This window comes from Antechinus flavipes, chromosome 3 (assembly GCF_016432865.1).
Source record: "Antechinus flavipes isolate AdamAnt ecotype Samford, QLD, Australia chromosome 3, AdamAnt_v2, whole genome shotgun sequence".
Lineage (NCBI taxonomy): Eukaryota > Metazoa > Chordata > Mammalia > Dasyuromorphia > Dasyuridae > Antechinus > Antechinus flavipes.
Genome location: NC_067400.1, coordinates 523267242 through 523291645, shown reverse-complemented (window position 1 = coordinate 523291645; position 24404 = coordinate 523267242). Strand labels below are relative to the sequence as shown.

General features: G+C 35.2%; 1 protein-coding gene across 3 annotated transcripts; it reads left to right on the top strand.

The window, feature by feature from the left end:
• Positions 1–1226: 1226 nt before the first annotated feature.
• CLNS1A (chloride nucleotide-sensitive channel 1A) lies at positions 1227–24404 on the top strand. 3 transcript variants are annotated; one of them, XM_051987195.1, is made up of 7 exons: positions 1233–2034; positions 9208–9344; positions 12551–12670; positions 13723–13830; positions 14777–14884; positions 19363–19452; positions 23582–24404. In XM_051987195.1, the coding sequence occupies exons 1-6, from the start codon at positions 1910–1912 to the stop codon at positions 19428–19430; spliced, it is 666 nt and encodes a 221-aa protein (XP_051843155.1). In that variant the 5' UTR covers positions 1233–1909; the 3' UTR covers positions 19431–19452; positions 23582–24404. The 3 variants fall into 3 exon arrangements, with proteins under 3 accessions (XP_051843156.1, XP_051843155.1, XP_051843154.1); XM_051987194.1 differs by having other exon boundaries at positions 1245–2034; positions 14711–14884; XM_051987196.1 differs by lacking the exon at positions 14777–14884 and having other exon boundaries at positions 1227–2034.

Below are 24404 nucleotides of genomic sequence, written 5' to 3'. Positions count from 1 at the left end.
GCTCTCTATGGTAATAGGAGGGAAGAATTGAGAACATTTTAGAAGTGTTAAGTTTAAAATATTTAATTGGATCCAGTTGGAGATGACTGAAAGGCAATTGGAAAGTCAGCAAAGATTAGGGTAGGATAGATAGATTTGAAAATTATGACCATAGAGGTAGTAATTAGATCCATGGGAATTGATGAAATCACCAGGAGGTGTAATATAGAAGGGACAACTTTGATATCTAAAGGCCCTTCTAAATCTGAGACTTGACTATTGGGGAATTTTCTCAACCTCTTGGGAGAGGCATTCCCAACAAGTGTAGCTAACTGTGAACCAAAGATCGGTGGCCTTGCTAAAGACATGCTAAGGAATCTATTCTGGTAATAGCAAATTCAGCTTCCTGGGGTACATATTTGGCTTTGTTTTAACCTTTCACAGCCAAACAGCAGCTGTGAAATCTGGGGCAACTTAGTACAGATAAGTAAAACTTTTCTCTGTAAAGGGAGAAGTGGATAAAAGGGGAATATATGAAAAGCAAATGCCAGTAAATACATTCTAGTTCTAGGAGGTGTGGGGAGTAGGGGTGAGACAAAGGGAAGAGATCAAATACTTTTTCTGTTGTGATCACAGACCTTTTAAACAAAATTGCAGGCTTTCCTATTAGCAAACAGCAAGTACTTGTTGCAGCAGTGGTTGAGACTATACTTTTGATAGTGTCCTTTCTTGGGGGTTGGAGACTGTAAATGTTTAGACACCAGATGGTTGGGAGCATTGCTAAGATGACATCAACACGTCCTGGAATGCTTTTGGTTCCAGTTTTTCATTCCACAACTCTGTTCAGTACATTTATGCAGTCCCTATTATATCTTGTTTGTAGACAGCAGCAAAGAAGCTGATATACAAAAGACCAGCAAACTTGTCTTTCGTGTAGCTTTTATATGTTGTAATCACAGTGAAGACCACACTGGTTTGGATTTCACAACAGAATCCTGTTACCCCTCCTACCTTTTAGAAAGGTATCCCCTTATTTTAGAAATGGGTTTTAAAATATTTATTACTTTTTTTTTTAAAGTTAACATTATGTTTGAGTTCAGGAACTGAACACAGCGGAACTAGTAATCCATGGGAGGTAGACCATTTGAAAAGTGAGTTTTAAAACGTTTATTTTATTATTATTTTTAAAGCTAACATTATGTTCGAGTTCGGGAGCTCAAACCTCTAGCAACCCATGGGAGATAAGCTGTTTTCATTCAGTTGCAAACTAGAACTCAGAACCAGATGCTTCTCAGAGGCAGGGAAAAGCCAGAATGAACCCTGCCCTGCTGATCGCACCGTGGGCACCACGTGCTTTCCTTGTTTGTTTCCTTTTGGGAAGAGCAGAAGCCCCCCTGGTCCGACACTTTGAAAACACGTGGCTGATCGTGGATAGATTTCATTGCCCAGGAAGTTCAAGGTCGTGGTTCACTGACACACGTGTCTTGTGACCCGCGTCCTGACCTCTCAGCCCATCCACAGAAAGCTAGCTCTGCTCCCGGGGGTCAACGCTGCCAGATTCTTTCTAACTCTCCCCTTTACATTGATCCTTAGCTGTGTATTCATTAGATATCTGGGGAAACTGAGGCAAGGGGAAGGGGTTGGCCCCCTTCGAGTCCAGATTAGAAATCATGTGCCTCGCCCCCAGTACCAGAATGGGGGGAAAGCGGCTTCCAGTCTTCCAAGACTACCGAGCGCTCGTCCTAGAAAGACTTTGTCTACTCTCGAGCGGAGGAGGTGGGCGGGGTTTAGCTTCATTGTTCTTCCGGGGTGGCGAGCCTCGCCTGGCTCCTTTCCTTCCGGGTTTGGGGCGAGCGTGTTACCTTCTCCTCCCGTCCAGCCCCCCTCCCTTGTCCGCTGGGCGGCCACTACCACCGCCACCGCTGACAGGATGAGTTTTCTGAAGAGCTTCCCTCCGCCGAGCCCAGAAGATGGGCTTCGGCAGCAGCAGCCCGACACCGAAGCGGTGCTGGACGGCAAGGGCCTGGGCACTGGCACCCTCTACATCGCTGAGAGGTAGTGGCGCCGGCTTGAGGGGATGAGCGCGGGCGCGGCGGACCCAAGCGCTCTCCCCCTAACCCCCGCCCCGTGCGTGGGCGCGCTCTCGCTGCCGGGGAGGCGGGGAGGGGGAGGAGACGAGACGCACGCATGCGCTCGTGTTCAGGTGTCCGGCAGTGGAGCGTCTTCGCGGCTGTCCCAGGCGCTGCGTGGGCCGTTGGGGCCGCGCGGAGCTGAGCCTTATTAGGGGAGCGTCTCCCCAGGCTGAGGGGCAGGAAGAGAGTCCCGCGGCCTACGGTAGCCTGAGGGTTACATCCAGAGCTGGTGCGGGGAATCTCCGCGCTGGGACGGGGATCCCCAATTTATCTTGCTTGGTTGCGCTTAGTATGCGTGTCCTCTCCCCCTTAGACCCTCGGGAGCCGGGCCTGGTCTTCTGGCCTGTCTTTGCTTTCCCAGTGCTTGGTACAGTGCCTGGCACACAGTAGGAGATCGCAACTAGCAAGATCCGTTAGGAAGCTTGTCGTTTGGAACTTAGTTTGCTCTTTCTTCTACCCACGGGGGAAAAGCAGAAAAAAACCTCAGTCTAGGTCATGGGTTCCTTTGGCAGTCAGTCTGGTGAAGCTTATGCACCTCTTCTCAGTGATGTTTTTAAATGTATAAAATAATCAACAAGCACTAAGTAGCACTGAACACTGGGGGTACAAAGACAAAAGCCAGTCCCTTCAAAGGGCTTAAAATATTTACTCCTCTTAGTCTTTTATTTTTAAATTTTTTTTTCCAATTAGTATTTTATTTTTCCAAATATATGTCAAGATAATTTTCAACATTCATTTTTGTAAGACTTTAGGTTCCAAATTTTTTGCCTTCCTTTACCTCCCCCTCTCCAAGACAGCAAGCAATCTGATATGGATTAAATATGTGCAGTCTTTTTGAGCATATTTACATATTTGTCATGTTAAGCAAGAAAAATCAGAAGAAAAGGGAAAAAAACCTACTAGAAAGGAACAAACCAAAAAAAAAAGATGAAAATACCATGCTTGGATCTATATTGAGGTAGATGGCATTTTCCATTCTATATCTATTGGAAATTCCTTGAATGACTTCATTGCTGAAAAGAGTCAAGTCCATCACAGATGATCATCACATAATTTATCTTCTTACTATGTATAATATTCTGGTTCTGTTTTCTTCACTCTTTACAAGTTTTTCAAAAATCAGCCTGCTCATCTAAATAGTTTTCAACATTTATTTTTTTTCTTTTGATATTTACTTTAATAAGAATTTGAATTTTTTCCCCTTCCTTTATTTCCTCCCCCTTCCCAAGAGGGCAAAAAATCTTATATATGTTATCTATGTACAATTATATTAAACATTTCCACATTAGTTATATTGTGAAAAAAGAATCTGAACAAAAGGAAAAAACCATGAAAAAGAAAACAAAAAAAGTGAACATGGTCTGTTTCAATCTGCATTCACACTCTATAGTTATTTTTCTAGACATGAATAACGTTTTCCATTTTTCATCATGAGGCTTTTGGAATTGTCTTAGATGACTGTATCGCTGAGAAGAGCAAAGTCTATCAAAGTTGATCTTCATACAATGTTGCTGTTACTATGTACAATGTTCTTCTAGTTCTTCTCATTTCACTTAGCATCAGTTCATGTATGTCTTTCCAGATTTTTCTGAAATAAACCCGGTCATTTCTTAGAGCACAGTAATATTCCATTACATTCATACAGTACAACTTGTTTAGCCATTTCTCAATTGATGGGCATCCCCTCAATTTCCAATTCTTTGCTACCACAAAGAGAGTTGAGAAGCTTATAATCTAATGGAGGAAGGAGACAACATGCAAATAACTATTTACAAATAAGCCATCTACAAGATAAATTCATTATAATTTCAGAGATACTGCCCTTTAAGGGGAACTGGAAAGAACTTTCTGAAAAACATGGGAGAAATTTTACCAGTTCAAAAACTAAAATCCTATCAGATCAAAAACTGAGATTTTAAGGAAATTAGAAACCAAATAAGGGAAAGATAGCTCATAGTGAAATAATAAGATGGTATTAAGATTTAGGCTTTAAATGAATGTTTACTGATTGGAACTATTACTATAGCAATGTGTTCTGAATCACACGTTTTCAGAGGCAACTAGATGGTGCAGTGGATAGCACTGGACCTGAAGTCGGGATATCCCCCCCAACTAATACTATTTCCCTTTCTCCCTCCATTTAAGGACGGTATCTAGAACAGTCATCCCTTCATTTTCTGGCTGCACTCTTTCATTGTTCCCTCTCTCATCTTCCCTCTAGCTTTTATGTGTTGTCTTCCCCCTTTAGATTGTAAACTCCTTTAAGGCAGGGACTCTTTTCTGTTTATATCCCCTGTATTAGTACAGTGCTTAGCAAATAAGTAATTGATAAATATTGATTGACTGACTTAGCAACTTCTCCATTCTTTCTTATTGATAACAGATTAACTTTTCTGCCAAGTAACTTTCATTCTCTTGCCTGCCTAAGCACCATCTTATTTTCCAACCTAATCCTACTACCTTTTCTATATTACAGTTAGGTGTTTTCCCATCTTCATAATCTTTGTGTCTGAAATAATCCTTGCTCCCCTTCTCTTTTGGATTTTCTGCTCATCTTTTCAAGTCCACTCAGAATTCTACCTTCTTCATGGTTTTGAATGTCTTTATGAAGAATAACTTCTTTCTATGTGGTACTGTTTTTATGTTTGAATATTATTCACTTGTGAATTTTATAATATAGTTTACTTTGTGTGTGCTTTATCTTTAGAGTAGATGTTAAACTTTATGAGGGCTTGAGGGAAAGACAAATGGGATCTCTTTTAGGAGATTATTGGTGGATTCTTTCAGTTTTTGTTTTACATTTGGAATCTAAGGCAATTTTCCTTTTTTTGAAATATGTCTAAGCTCTTGTATTATTCATGGTTTTCATGGTTTTCAAGTCCAATAATTCTTAAATTATCTATCTGTTGTAATCTTGTCATGATCCTTAACTCTTGTTCCTTCATCACATATAGTCATTTGACAGATATTAGATTTTCTACTTAACCCAGAATTATTTTTATTTGATGACCCCTCATCTCCAATTACAGAGCTGCCTCCTTAGATCAAATCCTTGTCACCTTTCCCATCCATTTGTATGTCTGTCCAATATTTACATACTGTGGCCAAGTTCTGTATCGATTATCCACATACTTGTAATAATCAGGACATTACATTCTGCAGCAATAGCAACTACCAAATGCTTAGATGATTGCAAGTCTCTCTGCTCCAGCTCTCATTACTCCAGTTTTTTCCTGCATACTGCTACCAATGTAATTTTCTGAAGTATAGATCTGAACATATTACTACTTACCTACTTAAACAATTCCTGTAATTCCCTATTGCTTCTTAGATAAAATATCAATTTCTCTATTTAGATTTAAAACCTTTTGTGATACAGACTAAAACAACCTACTTTCCAATTGCTTTTTTTAGGTTTGAATTACAAAATGACTAATGTGTAACCTGTATCAAACTGCTTATTATTCAGGGAAGAGGGAGAGAAGGAAAGAAGGATAGAATTTGGAATTCAAAACTTAAAAAAATTTTTTAGTAATATTTTATTTTTTTCCAATTACTTGTAAAGATACTTTTCAACATTCATTTTTGTAAGATAAAAAAGGATTTTTATATGCCATTGATGAAAAAAGAAAATATTTTTTTAAAAAGCCCTTCATTGCCCAGCTACAGTTTGTATTTCCAGGCCCACTGGGCATTATTCCCCTCACATTCTCCCATCTCCAGGTTTTTTTATATTGATCATCCCACATGCCTATTGAGCACTTCATTTCCTTTTTACCTCTACCCTATATTTTATTCCTTTAAGATACAGCTCTAGCAACATTTTTCTGTATTAAGACTTTGAACTTAATAAATACTTGTCGTTTGACCTAATTTTTTCCCTCCCAAGCCACTTTATATTTTTTCTTTGTATGTTTGTATTTATTTGTTTTATATTTATACATAATTGCTACCCGTATTAGAATGTAAGTTTTATATGAGTTGTTCAATTCTTCACATTTGTGTCCCCAGCACTTTAACACATAGTAGACACTTAAAAAAAAAGTTTGATTGGTATGGGGGAAAAAAACTATTAAAATTTTATCTCACAATTTACTTTCATTCTTACAGATTGGCAAAGATGACAAAAGGGTGCTCTCATGGTTGGAGGAGCTGTGGAAAAGCAAGCTCACTAATGCACTGTTGGTAGAATTGTGAAATGCTCCAGCTCTTCTGAATTTCATTTTGGATTTCTGAAAGAAAAGTGACTAAACTGTCCCTTTGACTCTGCTGTTCTACTAATGGGCATGTTGCCCTGCTGCTCCTTTCCCCTTTTGTCAAAGACATAAACAGAGATCCAATATGTATCAAACATATCTAGTAGCAAAAACTTCAAACAAAGTTTATGTTCATCAATGCAGAATAGCTGAAAAACTATGGCATGCAAATAATGAAATGTGATTTGCAAAAATGGCAGATATAAGGAATTCATCAAAATGTCAGAAAATGTGTATGAAAATATTTGGTAAAATATGTAGAGCAAGGAGAGGAATGTGCACATTGCCAATTACAGTGCAAATAGAAAGATAACCAAAAGGAAGTTGAATTCTTGAGTAATGGAAGAATTAATGAGGGTCCCAGAGAAAAATTAATGAAAATTCTTCATTACCTTGGATCAGAGAAATGGGAGACTGAGAGCTGTCATAAAGTCTTTTGTTGGAATGTTTTTGCTTGAGTGCTTTAAAGAAAGGATGGTTTGATTTGCGGTAGTATAGAAATGATTGGAGTTTGTTGATTACATGTTTATCTTATTGACATTAAATATTTCTTTCCATTTGTTGTCTATTTATTGCCCTAAATGTTGTCCATTTAAAAATACTTGTAAAAAATGAACTTGAAGACCTTATATGAAATTTTTTTGTGGTGGCAGGGTATATGCTCTTCCCAGGAATAAGGGAGAAGTCCCAGAAGTGCATTGTTGTGTGGCTTTTCACAATAAGGACAGAGTTTGAGGGGTCACTCTGTTAACATTTTGTCCACCACTGAGCTGGCACTTAAAACAGAGAAAATTTTATGGTCTTGGATGTTTGAAATTCTCTTTTGACAACCCATATTTGGTATTTTGTTCATTGTACTGTAGCATAGCCAGAGAATTTTCGAGGTGGGAAGAAATAAGTTTATTTGTTTAAAAGAATGTTGTTTGAATAAGAAATTGATGATTATTACAGTTTTCTGAAGATTTATTAAAACCAGTTTTTCATATACAGAAGAAAGTGGATAATAAGGGAGTGTATTATGCAAAATCTAATTGCAGCTTTAATATTGTGACTTACAAAAAGTGTGGGTTATAAGTTATGGACAATAAAGTTTTCTAGATAGTCATTGTTGTATTCCATAAAACACAAAACCTTTTCATAAACAACTTAACCTTTTGATAACTGTCTTCACTGTCAGCACTGATTATTGTAGTCATTGTTGTATTCCATAAAACACAAAACCTTTTCATAAACAACTTAACCTTTTGATAACTGTCTTCACTGTCAGCACTGATTATTGTGTTATGGTATAGTATATTTATTTCTTCAGGCCTAAAGTGTATAGGGTTATGGAATAATGTATCAAAGTTTTTTTGTTTTTAGATCGATATCTGCAGTTTCAATTCTGTCAATGTGCATCCCATCTCATTGTGCGTAAGGTGTTACTGTTAATCTACTGTAGACTTGTAAGACAGATGCTGTTAGTTTTGTGCATTTATTGAGTAGTTAATGAGCTTTGATGAGAGTACGTGGTATTATTTGTTGTGATTGCCAGGATTGTTTGTCGGTTGCTGGATAGCTGGGTCCAGATAGATAAGGTGTTACAGTTCACTGTCATTACCATCATTATCTTCATCATCATCATTTTAGATGGGAGATTTAGAGGGAAAGGAAAACTACCAAAAACTAATCTGATCTAATCCCTGCCCAAATCATGAATCCTGCCCACAATCAACAGTCATCAGTTTCTGCATATAAGGAACACTAGTTCAGAACAGACCTCACAGATTGGTCAAAGGGTATTGAATTTTTTGTCCACATCTATTCTCAGATATTTTCTCTCTCTCTCTCTCTCTAAATATATATGTATGTGTGTATGTGTGTGCATGCATACACACACACACACACACACACACACACACACAATTCCATTTAAAAATCCTATTACCATATATATATATATATATATATATATAATATATACACACACACACACACACATAATTCCATTTAAAAATCCTATACCATATATATATTCAAATATATTATGCCATTTACATATCTTATACCATTTACATCTTTACTATCTACTTTTTAATTCCTTTTCAACTGATTTCTAAGTCTGCCTTGCCTACTACCATGCTCTGGTCTTTCTCCTTTTTAGACTATTGGTTCTCTATCTTGGCTTGCCTCTTTTTATCTTTCATAATACGGGCTCACTCTAAGAAGTCTAATTCAGCTCTTTTTTCCTTTTCTGATTTGCTTGATGAAAATTAGAGTTAAAATTCTTATTTATAATTTGCCAATAAAGATTACTTTGGCAAAATTACAGTCATATTTTGCAAAATTTACATATTGCAAGTATTTGTGCTAATAATTCAACTTTGTACATTCTGATAAGAGTTTTTTGTACAGGACTTGTCAGATTTTTTTCCCTCTTTGGTTAGTTTCTTTTATTTTTCCCCTCCCAGGGCTATTTAGGGAGAAGGGGAAGGGAATGACAAAGACCTGATTGTGAGAAAAAAGTGGTGAAATTGAAGCATTAATGAGAAAATCAGGAAAAAATATTCTGAACCTTGCATAATACTGTTTCTGGTGGTTATAAATTTTTTGGTATCATAGTATCTAAGTAGTAGCATTGATATAACCTAGAAATATAGAATTTAATGTTTTTTAACAACTGTCAGAATCAAAACTGGACAAAGGAATAGATTTCAAAGGAAAGCAGGCACAAAACAACTACATAGAATTAGTGTTTTGAAGGTGTGTGTGATATTTATATGAAAACATTATTTTAACAAACTTTGGTATATTAAATCAGTACAAGTTCTGTAATTAACTTGCTTAACTATATTTTTCAGCCGCCTGTCCTGGTTAGATGGCTCTGGAATAGGATTTTCTCTGGACTATCCCACCATCAGCTTACATGCTGTTTCCAGGGACCTAAATGCCTATCCACAAGAGCACTTATATGTTATGGTCAATGCTCGATTTGGAGGTATAGTATGACTTTCTTAATCTTATCTCCCTTTTCCAGCAAAATTATCTTAAGAAAAATAATCTAATGTTATTGAGAGGTGGTTGTATTTCTTTGAGGGCCCTTAATTTGAATTTTAGTACAAAGAACTCAGGTCAGATCGCCTTCAAATGAAATTGCACTGAAATCCCTAGTGCAATAGATCAAACAAACATTTCTAGGACTCTGGAATTAATAGATTGTTGCCCTACTTATTTTTAATATTCTTTTTCATTTAGTTAAACATTTGTACAAGTTGGAAGTCCCTTTGGAGTTCTTTGTCATGGACTTGAATTATATCTCATCATGTGGGATGAGAATTTTACATTTTAGTACATTATTTATGAAGGGTGATTATTACATTCCTTGTCTTTCCCTAGCCTTGTTTTCTATGTACTTATCACTTAGAATTCCTTAATTAGAGCATAACTCTTTGTCTCTTTTGTTTAGTTTTGCCCTACTTTTGTCAAAAGTGAAGATTGGACATTAAGAGTTGGGTCATTTCCCTTTATTTTGCAGGTGATTAAGAAAGAATTTTTATTAGGATTAGGATTAATTCAACAATTATTATGCCTATTAAATCAATTTTCCCTTTTAGGAAAATGTAGGTTTCATTTTCTCTTTAACACTAGAGAAAGTATTTGACAATATCCAATAGATGATCTTTCTTATAGTTGCCATTTTAAAATTGAATTAAGTTAATTTCTCCTGGATTTCTAAGTGATTATTTTAAATTCATTCATAGCATCAAGATAACATTTTTTTGTTATGGAATCCTAAATTATGACTGTTGCAGACCCTTCAAAGATTGGGGGTACAATTGAAAAAACGTGATTGTCCAATTCTCTGTACAACAAGAGAACTGTTCAGTTCTGCAAACATATATTGTATCTAGGATATACTGCAACGTATCTAACATATATAAGACTGCTTGCCATCTAGGGGAGAGGGTGGAGGGAGAGAGAGGAAAAATCGGAACAGAAGCGAGTGCAAGGGATAGCGTTGTAAAAAAATTACCCTGGCATGGATTCTGTCAATATAAAGTAATTATTAAATTAAATAAAATAAAATATTTTTTAAAAATCCAAATAAACAAGGGAAGATTATGAAAAGATAAAATACAAAAAATAGAAACAAAAGAAGATAATACATAAGGATAACAACAATTTAAATAAAGTCAATATGGAAAGACATGGAGCATTAATTAAGGTTAGCAAGCCATACTGCCAATGTGAAAAGATGAAATACCCTCTTTGTGTTTATAAATTTTTTTTTTTGTTTTAGGGACTGAACTTTGGAAATGACTTTATTAGGGTATTTGGGGAGAACTCTTTTGATTTGGAATTATACAAAAAAAAAAAAAAGATTTTAAGTTGTCAAGTCCCTATGTGTTGGTAATGTATCTCAAATAAAGCAAAGGTTAAAACAAACAAAACAAAAGGAATCATCCCTTATATACTGATATATTCATAGTAATATTTTTTGTGGTAACAACAACAACAACAAAAAAAACTGCAAACAAAGTACATAACCATCATTTGAAAAATAATTGAAGAAATTGTGGTAATAATGTAGCAGAATTACTTTTGTATTGTAAGAAAGGATGAATATGAGAATTCAGAGAAACAAAGAAATGCTTGAACACAATGCTTAATATGGTGAGAAGGATGCTGAATTTATAATTAGTAAAACCTGAGTTTGACCCCTGAACAAAAAAAAAAAAGAAAGAAAGAAAAAATGTGATTGTAACTATCCAAGAGTAGGATTTTAGGCACAAAACCAAAATTCCATTTCATTCTTCACCTTATATCTTGATGGAAAAGTGTCATATGTTGCATTTGGTTTAATATTAGAATTTATTCAACAAATGAACCATCTGTAGTATATAAGACAATGCTTTTAGATACTTTTGGGATTCAAATAGCAATAAAATAATCTTTAATTGTATGTGTTTCAGAATATAAGAGAAATATACACACACAAGTAATTGTGTAAGCTTAAAATAGAGCTGGGAAGGATCTTTTTAGTTCCTTGAAGGTACTGTATTGTAGGTTCCATAAGAGAGCAGAAAAATAAAATTTAGAAATTTAAAGGAGTGAGATTGTTTTTGTACTGAAAGATCAGGGAAGACAACAAAGGAGATGAGAGTAGTGATTGTGGAAGAAAACTTTCCAGCTTTTAGAGTAAGAAATGTGTTGGGTTACCAAGTTAGAATTCCTTAACAATTTTGTTTCCCTGAATCTACCAGTGGCCATCCTCCTGCTTTGTTGTGAATCTTCTCACTGTTGCCATTTTCTTTGTTCAGTTGATAAAAGATTGATTACTTTTGTTGAAAAACATTACTTGATTTCTGCCTTTCCCCGACATTTCTGACCCTTTAAATGAAAGTTATCCTTTATGTTATGAATTGTTAAAATTGATAATATAATATAGTCCTTCATCAAGACTGGATAAATAACTTTTGAATATAATTTTGAAGTACTTTGTTATATCTTTTTCCCTTCTTTATACTTAATGTCTTTTTTTTTTTAATTGGCTAAGCTTCTTGGACATTTTCAGGCTCTTTGATCTCTTGAATAGGAATATGGATTTATACTCAGTTTTAAAAATGTGATCTTCTTATACATGTATAATATTTTTTAAAGTCCTTTTAAAAATTTCAAGTAATTATATCAGCTTGTTGGAAGCAGAAGTGATTATGATTTATTTTTTGAGGCAAAAATAAGTAGACTTTAATTTTATTTGTAGTAAATAATTGTAGTAAAAATTTGTAGTTCTCTCTTATGAACTTTAAATTGTTTGTATGACATGGGAAACACTGGCACAGGACTGCCAAACATGGCATGTCCTCATCAGAGAAGATGCTGTGCTCTGTGAGCTAAGTGGAATTGAATTAGCTCAGTAGAAACGTGAGTTGCACAAAGTTAGAGAGAGAAGTTAGATAATTTTATAGGGACTATTTGTGTTTGACCTGTGGCAGAGCACTCTGAATTCATATTTTATTGATCTGATCAGCTATAGTTGAGCACAATGTAACTTGACTCTTAATACCCCAAATGTCTTATAGTTGATTTAATTAGAATTATAGTATTTAGGCATCATTAAATTTCCTTTGGGATAGTTTGAATAGTCCAATTAAAAACAGAATACTATAATGTAAAAAGTTTTTTCTCCCCTATTGCTCTTAGAGGAAGAACCAAAAGAACTCAAAGAAACTCCAATGGCAGAAGGGGAAGAAGATGAAGACAGTGATGAAGATATTGAACCAATTGCTGAGTTCAGATTTGTACCGAGTGATAAGTCAGCATGTGAGTGTCATCCTGGTTTTTTCTTTCATCAAGTAAAAACTTACATATGTTTATTCTCAATTTAAGTATCTTTGATAACATAGTAAAGCAGGATGGGGCCAATAGAATATTATGTGGAAACTATATTAGATTTGGATTCAGAAGACCTGGGGTTGAATTTTTGACTCTGCTACTTTTATTTTTTATGTGATTTTGAGCCAGTCATATATTGGATGAAGAGGTAGATTTTGTGTCAAATGATTTTTAAAATTGTAAAATTCTAAACCTTATGGTCAGCAAACACTAATGGGGGATATTTGTGTTAAGAACGCATCTTTAATTACCAGTTGACATATCAGAAGAGTAGACAGTTCTGGTCGATTTTTTTCCCAGTGCTCTATAAAAAGGTTTTATTTTTGCCTTTAGTTATTCCATATTCAAGTCTTTATTATCTACTCATTGAACTCTTCTTTATAACAAAGGGAAAAAGTCTAATATTAGTCTAACAGTGTATGTACCATATCCATAATCCTCACTTTTCTTCTGAGAAGAGGGATTGTATCCTTAGCAGTTTTCCAGGACAGATTGTTCATTATAATTCGTTAGTTTCTTAGGACCCAATAACATTCCATTACATGTTTATATACCAGAATTTTGTCAATTATATTTCAGTCATTGCCGTACTTTTTGTTTGTTGTATTTTGCTTCCACAAAGAATGTTGCCATGAGTGTTATAGGACAATATCCTATATATCAGATCTTTCTGTCACTGACCTTTGTTGAGGGGATGGGTTAGACCAGGTGATAGTTATCTAGTAGTGGGAGGACTGAATCAAAAGATATGAACAATTAAGTGACTTTTCTTATATAACTCTCAATTGTTTCAAGAGTAATTGGACCAATTCACAAACTTTCTAGTCCTGCAACTTATTTGTAAGATGTGGGAATATGGATTTTGAAGTCCCTTCCAGCTCTAAATCTATATTCCTGTGATCTATATTCATTATAATCTTGTTGGGTTCATTTTTCTTGTTGACTAAAGAAAAGATGGTTTATTTTTTGTTGTTGTTCAGTGGAAGCATTGTTTGCTGCAATGTGTGAATGTCAAGCTTTACATCCAGATCCTGAGGATGAAGATTCAGATGATTATGATGGTGAAGAATATGATGTGGAAGCACATGGTTAGTGAAATGTTGTACTTCAGTTTATTTCAATTTTAATTCAACCTAACTGTTGTAGCAAGGGTTTATAATCTTTTTTGGGTACATGTATAATGTGGTACATTGTTGGTATTTATATTATATTTCTACATATAGAAAAGATGAATGTCACAGTTTCTTTTATCTTTTGAATAAACAAATACATGCAAAAGATCACATCCTTATATCAGAACATGTGAGAAAAAGGCATCACTAGAATAAAGGTCTGAAAAAGGAACCCAGGGTGTTTTAGAACATCTTCCCAAGACTGAATCTTGTTTCTTACCTACTGTTAAGAGATCATTTCCACTTTTCTAAAAACTCTTCTATCATTTTTATAGGATAGATTCTGACCATGAGACATTCCCTATTCTAGAATATCAGTATCCTGAAATAACTGTCCTGTTCCTCATTGATTTTGTATATACATAGTAATTTGCTTCCATGTATGTTACTTCCTTTCCTTTACATACTATGTCATATCCAACCAAACCCCTATTCTTGGGATTTTACCCCCCCATGGCTAAACATTTCCCTACCTTAGTATAATGCATTTTCCTTTGTTTTCATAACATTCTTCACTCTCTCAAGCCTAAGACTTTTGATCCTATTGGGAAAGATTACTGCATATTGGGATGTATTGGATTAATTTCTCCAGTGCTCTTCTGCTTGAACTCCAAACCTACCATGAGCCAGAATTTAACTATTTTCTATTCAGCAGCAAAGATGTAAACATGGATTTTTTTTTCTAAGTGTTATGTTATAAATTGAAATAATAATAGCTAATATTTACATAATGTTCTAAGATTTGCAAAGTACTTTATGTTATCTCATTTGATTTTTTAAAAATTTGCACATTCAGAACAAGGACAGGGGGATATTCCTACATTTTATACCTATGAAGAAGGATTGTCTCATTTAACTGCAGAAGGACAAGCTACTCTGGAACGATTGGAAGGAATGCTTGCTCAATCTGTGAGCAGCCAATACAACATGGCCGGAGTAAGGACAGAAGACTCAATTAGGGATTATGAAGGTGAATCTCTTCCCTTTTATGTTAGACCTGAACAATATTATCAGACTTTTAGTTTTTTTCTTTATGGGTTCAGACTTTTTTTAAGACTGGCCAGGACCTTAGAAGGCCAGCTAGTCCAATCTCTTCATCTTAGGGATGAGTAACTTATGATCCAATGAGGGGAAATTGACTAGCCCAGGATCACATAGGTAATAGTATATCACAGCTTCAGTTAGGAGTTGAATCTAGGCTTTGAGACTCCAAATCTAGTAATCCTTTCCCCTATACCACTCTTCTTCTGGTACATGTCATATAAGTTATTTTGGATACTTTCAACAAAAGTTTAAAATTTGACCAAGTATGGTGGTTGCTCATAGGGAGTGAAAGTTGTATTGAGTGAATTTGAGAGACATTGAGTTCTAGGTGTCTAAACAGTTGATGATGTGGGATTGGAATTCAGGAGAGAAATGAAGGAAGGATATTTAGCTCTGGTAATCATTTGTATAGAAGCAGTTCATTGAATCCAAGGGAGCAGCGGATGGAGAGGAGAATAAAAGAATGGAGAGAAAAGCCAGGACAGCTTTAGGGCCCATGATTTGTGCACATGACCTGGATAAAGAAGCAGCAAAGGGGACTTAGGAGGAGTGATCAGACAGGTAGGAGGAGAATCAGAGAGCAGTATTATGAAAGTTTGAAGGACTAGAGCATGATCCAGTAGCAACTCAGACTGCAGAGAGGTCAGCAAGAGTGGAAATTGAGAGACCAGTGAAATGTATAATTTAGAGATACTGCATCGCTTTGGTACGGACAGTTGCATTTGAAGTATGAGTGAGAAAGTAAAGTGCTGAGAGTTTGAGGAAAAAAAAGGGGAAAGTGGGAATGCCTCATATCAATCATTTCTCCAGGAATATGGCTGAGGATGAGAAGAGAACAATGTTAAGAGCATTTTAAAGATGAAGGAAACATCATGTTAAGAAGCAACTGGAAAGATAGCAATGGATAGGGGGAAATCAAAGATGAGAGCATGTATGGGATCATAGTGGGAAAAAATTAGGGACTTGTAGTAGTCCACACTTTTTAGCTAAACTTGAACTTCTCTAGAGGGAAAAGACAAATGCAAAACAGACTAGGCAGTGTTATTGCACCTTGGCTTGTTTTCTTTCTTTTTTCTCAGTAGTATTTTATTTTTTTGATTACATGTTAAAATAGTTTTCTTTTTTAAAAATAGCTTTTTATTTTCAATATACATGCGGAGATAGTTTTCAACATTTACCCTTGCAAAATCTTGTGTCCCATATTTTTCTCCTTCCCTCCTCCCTAACGTTCCCCCCCACAGTATACAGCAAGTTAATTCCATATATGTGCAATTTAAAGATAATTTTCAACAATCATTTTTGTAAGACTTAAAGTTCCAAATTTTTTTTTCTCCCTCTCTTATCTTCCTCCTTCCCAAGATAGCAAGTAATCTAATAACAGGTTAAATATGTACAGTCATTTTTAAAAAAAATAATAGCTTTTTATTTTCCAAATACATGCAAAGATAGTTTTACATATTCACCCTTGCAAAACCTTGTGTTCTAAATATTTTTCTTCCTTTCCCCACTTTTCTCTCCTATAGACAGCAAGTAATCCAGTATAGGTTAAACATGTACAATTCTTCTAACCATATTTCCATATTTATCATGCTACATAAGAAAAATCAGACCCAAAGGAAAAAAACAAGCAAATAACCACCAAAAAGGTGAAACTACTATGTTGTCATCCACATTCAGTCTCCATAGTCCTCTCTCTGGATACAGATGACTCTATCACAAGATCATTGGAATGGGCTTGAATCACCTCGTTGTTGAAAAGTGCCAAGTCCATCACAGGTTCTTTTTTCTTTTTTATGATCTCTTTGGGATACAGATCTGGTAGAGACACTGACAGATTAAAGGATATGCACAGTTTTATAACTCTTTGGGCATAGTTCCAAATTACTCTCCAGAATAGTTAGATCAGTTCACAACTCCACCAACAATGTACTAGTGTCCCAGTTTTCCCACATCCCTATCTTTTCCTGTCATTTTAGCCAATCTGAGAGTGGTACTTCAGAGTTGTCTTAATTTGCATTTCTCTAATCAGTAGTGACTTAGAACATGTTTTCATATGAGTGGAAATGGCTTTAATTTCTGTGTCTGAAAATTGTCATTTCATTTTTATCTTTATTCTTTAAAACCTCACAAATGGTTGTAACTAAAGTATTGGTTTCTTATAGAAATTATTTGCCAGATTTTATTTTTCTGTACCATGAATGACTTGTTAAGTCTATATATCTTGAATATGCCTTAGGGACTATTAATTAAAATTATGTTTTAGAGGGGTTTTTTTTGATAAAATTTTTTTGGTCTGTGTTCTCCATGATAGCCCATTAATTGTTTTAATGTTTTCAAAAACTGTGGTTATACTGTCTTTCAAAATAGATTGCAAATTCTTCTATAACTCAGCAATTCTATATTTATCACCTAGTAATGGTCCATTTCAAATTTAGCTGGCTGGTCTTAGAAGAAATGCATTCATCATGAATCTATACTATGAAGCTTTTTCATCTTGGGGTAGAACCTGTTAAAGTTGGTACATTGGTACAGTATTTTAGAAGTCAAGGCCAATTCATGTCACAATAAGAAATAATAATAGAACTTTAATGGAATACCTTCTTAATTGGCATATTACAAATGCGATTTGACTACATATTAAGGCTTCATGGTATTCTGCCACTCTGCCACTCCAAAAATTCCAAATAAAGTTAAAAATGGTCATTTCAGCTTTGTTAGAATCTTCCAGTATCATTTTTTCTTTTACAATTCCTTAATGTTTTCTTTTAAATTATTTCCAATTTGTTACCATCAGAAGATGCTCTATTGCAACGCAACTTATTCTGAACAAAAGTATTAACAGTTTAAAATTTACAGGGGCAGCCATTCAGCCACAACCACATCTGAAAAGGACTTTTCAGGACAACATATTTGACAGTTGGTCATCCAACCTCTGTTTGAAGATCTCCAGATAGAAAACTGATCAATCTTTGAAATAGCTTTTTTTGCTCTATTAGATATTTCTAATTTTTAAGAAATTGTTTCTGACATCAGCCTCAATTTGCCATTTCCATCTATTGTTTCTAGTTTTTTCTTCTGGGTTAAAACAGAACAAGTCCCTTCCCTCTTGCACATGACAACCTTGCAGTTGTTTGCAGTTGTTGCATAATTTATATAGTATGCCCCCTGGGTTTTCTTCAGGTTACAGATTTCTGCTTTTTGCAGCTGATCCTTGTAAAATAAACATGTTTCTGTGTTGTCTGCTTATTCCTAGACGGATTAATCATGTCACATTCCTACAGACACTGACCATGAGCTATCTACTAAAACCCTAAGATCTTTTTCAGACAAACTGCTGACTTAACTGAGCCTTTTCCATTTTGTGGAGTTAACTTTTTAAACCCAAGTACAAAATTTTACACTTACATTGCACTACATAAATGCATTACATTGCATTTAATCTGCTTCAGTTTAGCCCAGCATTCTAACTTCGGTATTTTTTTGGTTCCTTATTCTATCTTCTACTGAGTTAGCTAGCCTTTTATGTCACTTTCAGATTTAATAAGTATTCCACCTAACCTACCTGTGACGCAGCTCAAGATCAGTCATCTCACTAAAGACTTGAATCACCTAACAAGTTGTCTGATGTAGGACATTAATAACTGACCGTTCTTAGAATGAATCCATTCAACCGTCCAATTAATTATATAATTGCCCAATCATCTATACACTTTTTTGGTTTTATTTAAAAGGAGTTTTATTTGCTTCAGTAAAAAAGTTGAACAAATACTTTTCTAATACACGTATATTTATTTTGAAATTGTATGCTTGTCATCATTATGCTAAATATTACATATTTTATAAATAGAAACTTTAAAGAGTTAGAGAAAATATTTGTCAATCCACTTAATTGGACACATTTACATTGAGCTATAGAGTGAAAGTGCCACTGTCATTCTCTCTCTCATTGTGGGATTCTCACTCTACTCTTAGGATAATTCACATACTATTATGATGCAGCACAGTCTTACATAAAGTCCAAATGAGGGTACCATTTTCATTATGTATATTAAATAGTGGCAAAACTTATTTTTAGATAAAAATATAAATTACTGTTATATTTTCTCCTACCACAATCTATCATTCATCATGCACCCCATTTTGAAAACCATTGGCACATTCCGCATCTTTCACATAAGAATAGTATGAGAGACTTTGCCAAACATTTGCTAAATTTAGTAAAACTATCTCTGGTATTCCTTTGACTTACCAGTGTTGTAACCCTGTCAGTAAAGCAAATTAGTCTTAACCTGTTCTCGATGAGGACATATTGGCACTTTTTGGTCCCTGCTTTCTTTTTCTGCACGTTCATTAACTGGTTTAAAATAATTTTGTCTTACCCTTGGCTGTCTTCTTTTTTCCAAGATGGAATGGAAATAGATACCACACCAACTGTTGCTGGACAGTTTGAGGATGCAGATGTTGATCATTGAAGATTACTTATATTGAGATTAGGTGAGTGGTTTGTTTTCTTACTTGACCTTGAATATGAGGCTTCATTAATAATATGAAATGCTAAATTTTACTTTCATGATCTGGTTAAGATACTTGTTTTACTATCATTTATTCAGCAAACATTTGTTTGCTGGGCAAACCTGTGCAAGGTGTTACATTTGAAAATTAAGGTAAAATGAGAGACACTGGTGTGGACATGATCCTTTTGTTGGTTAGTCTAGCAGTAATTACTAAATTGAGTCTCTCAATGACCAAAAGACTCAAATAGGATTCATTGGCCTTTATGTAGTTTTGCACAGTACATAGTTGGATAGGTTGGGAAGACACTGTGATGAGTTACAATCCAGATAGGCTAAAGGGTATTGAGGACAACATGATTGGTTAGCGATCACCCCTTTCTGTCATCAAGGACTGCTTGATTGATTTATGGGACTCATCTGCATCATAAGAATATTGTTAGTATACCAGGGATAGTAGACACCCTGACTCCTATGGGGTTTTGTTAGGAAATAAACCCTCCTTCTCCTTAATTGTACAACAAGGAGCAGCTTTATCACCTTGTTGTCCCTGGGTGGTAGAGCACAAGTCCTAGAGTCAGGAGGACCTAAATTCAAATCTGGCCTCAAATACTGAACTACCTTTGTGACTCTGAGCAAGTCACTTAACCCTGGTTGCTTGCCCCTTCAAAGGGGGAAAAAATTGTGCAAAGATAGAAAGTATACCTTGAGGAAATATACCAGTTCAGCTTATAGGCCTTTAAAGATAAGGTGGTATGGTAGATAACATTTTTCTTTTAATTATACTTTTAAGCTTAACTCAGAGGAGAAAGCTGAATTCCTAATTTTAATTTAAAGATGTAGAAAGGTGGCTTCAGCAATCATACCACATGGGGCAATATTATAGAATAGGGTCAATTATAGAATAGAATCAATTATAAAGTGATACAGAATCAATTAATTTCTTCATAGATATTTGGGGAGATGTAAAATTTGAATAAGATTTTATTAAATTTTCTGTTACACTTTAATATACATATTATGTGGTAAATGCATTTTACCTTATTAAAAGGCTATGTTTTGTCCAAGGGGCCCTAAATTAGTGGTCAAAATATATTAGAAATGCTGGAAAATGATACTGAGTAATACTCGAATATTCATTTTACATATCTGTGACTATTTCAGTATGAGTGTTCTAACTACATAAATGCAGCTCACAGCCCTTTTTTGTATCTTAATTAAATTTTATTTGCATTTTTATGATCAAAAATAATATTTGTCTTCTGTTTGTGGTCCTACCTGAAATCTGTAGAATGATTCTTAGGAGATTGGGTTACAGTCTTTTGCCAGCTTCTCATTCACTTCCTGTCTAAATTCCTATAGGAATATCCTGCTGGCATAACCTATTTTGAGAACCCAAGTCTACAAAATAATATAGTGAAAAAAAGATTATTGGACTTGGGATCTGAAGACCTGGATTCAAATTCCTTCCTTGGACATTTACTGTGGGGCAAGTCACTTAATGTCTCCGAGCCTGTTTCCTTGTGTACTGATTGGGGGAAATAATACTTGCAATAATCATAGGGCTATTTTGAGGAAAAACCTCTTCAATGTCAGCTGTGTTAATGAATCAGCAAAAACATGCATTATCTATGTTTGTCTTGACCACTTATTTAAATACATGTGGTCTCCCCCAAAAGAATGTAATTGATTTGAGGGAGAGGAACTGATATATTTTTTTATCTTCATTCTTAAACAGAATGCCTGGTATACAATAGGTACTTAACAAATGTTGATTTGATTGTTTTTCAACATTCTTAATTGCATTGTGGTGCTTGATGAAATTAATGTTTCCAGAATGTCAGTCTCGGAAGTGAATCTGTCTAATTCTACACATGTCTGATTGAAGATTCCTTTTACACCATGCCCATGAACTGAAGACCAAATTTTTGTTTGAAGACCTTCATGAAGAGACAGTCACTATTCTCTTTTCCCTTCCCCATTTGGATAGCTCTTGTTGTAAGAAGCTTTTCCTTATGTCAGGAGTGAATTTGCCACTATACTTTTCAATCATGTTACTCCTAGTGCTGTTTTTCTCTGGAACCAAGCAGAGCAAGACTGATCTCACTTTTAGATAACTCAAAACAGCTGTCATATCCTCTCTAAGTCTTCCATGTGCTTGAATTAGATGTGTCCACTAATCTGCTTGTCTTTCCTTGGACACTTCAGCTTATTAATATCCTCTCTAAATATGGTCTGTTGAACTGACCCTCAGTATTTCAAACATAATTTTACTAGGGCAAAGTAGAGAGAGACCAGAACCTCCACAGATCGAGTCACTGTATCTATTCTGTAGCTTAAGATCACAATTATTTGGATGACTGTCTCAGAGAGTTGGTCTTTTATTACATACCTCTTAGACAAATACTGCAAATAACAAAGAGTTGGGCCCAGAATTTGAATAGGAAGAAGAGAACAGCCTGGATTATCTTTGGGAAATTGCATAATGTCTTTAATGAGCCCATGCTTTTCTCTGAACCAAAGGACCATTTTGTTATCATCAATTATCAATATTTTTCTAATGCCTAAAAATCTTGCAATGCTACCGTTTTTGAAGAATTTAAGTTTTAGATCATCACCCAAAGGGCAATGGAGAAGGTACAGGGTAAGTTTGAATAGGTTGCAACATAATACCAATGAAGAATTAGTCTCAAATAGCTGTGTAAAGTTTATCACCAGATGTGTGATCTGAAATGGAGGTGAACTAGTCTTCTGGTGAGAGCTAAGGTGGGATGGATAACTCATAGTTTCCTTTGTCTTCTCACAACATCAAAAGTAGTTTACTTTAGGCAGACATCCTGTAGAGGATTTATGGGAAGAACCTAAATCCTTAAGTATATGTCATATATTCTCTTAGTCTATTAACAACTTAAGGATGGGAATTATGGGTATGGATGGAGTGGGAGATTGTTTTGTTTTTCATCTTTCTAGCACTAAACACAGACTCGAAGCCTTTCTTAAAGCAAGCATGATATTATAACTCATTGCATAATTAGGAGTAAGTTTAGACTGTTTCCTTAGGTGCATTACTTTACGTTTACCTACAATTATATTTATCTGCCAGTTTTCTGACCACTAATTGATAAATAAATGCTTGCAATTCTTGACACTGACGATTTCTTGACTTTTTGGGAAAATTTGTCCTTGAGCTCACAATTAGAACTATCCAGAAGAGGATTGGGCCGTCTTGAGACAGTAAGTTACCCGTCATTGGAGGCAGCTTGCTTGTGTACTTGTCTCAGATGTCATAGAGGGAGTTTTGGAATAAGTAAACCCTAAAGTTGTGTCCCCTATTTCTCCCCCTCCCATTCTCCATCTGTCTGTCTGTCTGTCCTCTGTCTTTCTTTCCCCTCCCACTTCTAAGAAATCTACTCTCCACTTTCCATCCTCTCCTCCAAGCCTCTGTTCTAGAGTTAAGACTATCATCCCACCTCTACACTCAAGTTTTTCTTTGTGGTTCTTACCCTTGAAACAAGAAGATTTCACATCACAATTTATTATTGTTTTCTTATTTCTACTCAGACTTTTATAGCATTCAGATGACTCATTGTGTATAATAGTGGTAAAGTTTTTGTCTCAGGAAATCCAGTTTTAGACTTCATTAAATTTATTTCTTCAGATCATTTATGTGGAAAGGGAGAAAAGAAATTTCAGAATACTTTGATCTCTAACCTTCATTTGCTATGATCACAAAGCATAGTCTGCTCATTACCTAAGATAGATATTCCTATAATACTCTGGTTAAAATTCTGAAGAGACTGTGTAATGATGAAGTAACTGTCATATCACAGAGTTTCCTAATGAGAAAATTGTCTACTTTTCTATTTTCTTCACACCAGAAAACAGGAGACATTGTATACTGAATATCTTAAAATGGGTGACTGACATTGAAAGTTCCCAGGATTGTACAAAACTTTTAAATAGGTATTTTTAAGATGTGTTATTAAAATAAATAAGGAATTACTTTGTGTTTTAAATGGCTGTGCCAACAATGGTTTTTTTCACTAAAAAATGCTGTTTGATCACTAAAAATTAGCTGTGTTTTAAAAACTTCCCAATCTCTTGTTTTTCAGATTCCACATATTACTGAAGGAGGGAACTTTCTATTTTTCCACAGTGGAGAGGCAGGAGAAAAAAACACCTTTTTCTCCCTCTGCAAAAATGACTTAAACCAGTTCTTTCTTCAGACAGACTTGTACTGAGGCCATATGAATCTCCACCAGCAGAAGCTTACAGTCTTTATTAACAGAAGTGGCTGAATTCACCCGAGAGGATATTTGTAGCTTATTGACTCAAGAATCCCACACCCAGTTGCAGTCATCTAGGCCTGTAATCCTCATCTCGCAGTATTCATCTTCTGTAAGACAAGAGGACCACATGGTGCCGGGGTATGGAAAAGAATAGGAGGTAGGAGGATGTGCAACCAGAATATACCATATACACACATACATATGTACATTGACAACAGGTAAATGTGTGTGTGCATATGTGGCAGCACTTACTCCTTGAGAAGAGATTAAGAGGTCTCAGAGGCTTGCCTCTGTTCTTTTGTACTCTAGATCAATCAGGTAACTACCCATAGGGAATATCAAAGCCTGATTAGCTTATTCCTGCTTCTATGAGTAGCCTAATTAACTGTTCTACCACGTCCTACCGACCTCCATTAACATAAGCTGGGATCTTCTGACAAGCTGTTGCTATTTTCACAGTTCACGTTAATCTGAAAAATGAATTTTATAATTCCAGTCTGTTGTGACAAATTGGCCTCAAAAACTATCCCCTCTTAGGTTCCTCTGAAGATTTAGAGAGGATGGGATAATTTCCTTAAAATACTGCAGATGAGAATCCTTTTGTCTTTGTTACAACTAAATAAATAAAATTAGGTTTTATATGTTA

Excerpts from the sequence above, each read along its gene's own strand:
- CLNS1A (XM_051987194.1), top strand. The coding sequence starts at position 1,910 with ATGAGTTTTCTGAAGAGCTTCCCTCCGCCGAGCCCAGAAGATGGGCTT. Across the intron at positions 2,035-9,207 it reads ACCCTCTACATCGCTGAGAG|CCGCCTGTCCTGGTTAGATG; the intron begins GTAGTGGCGCCG and ends TATATTTTTCAG. Across the intron at positions 13,831-14,710 it reads ATATGATGTGGAAGCACATG|AACAAGGACAGGGGGATATT; the intron begins GTTAGTGAAATG and ends TTGCACATTCAG.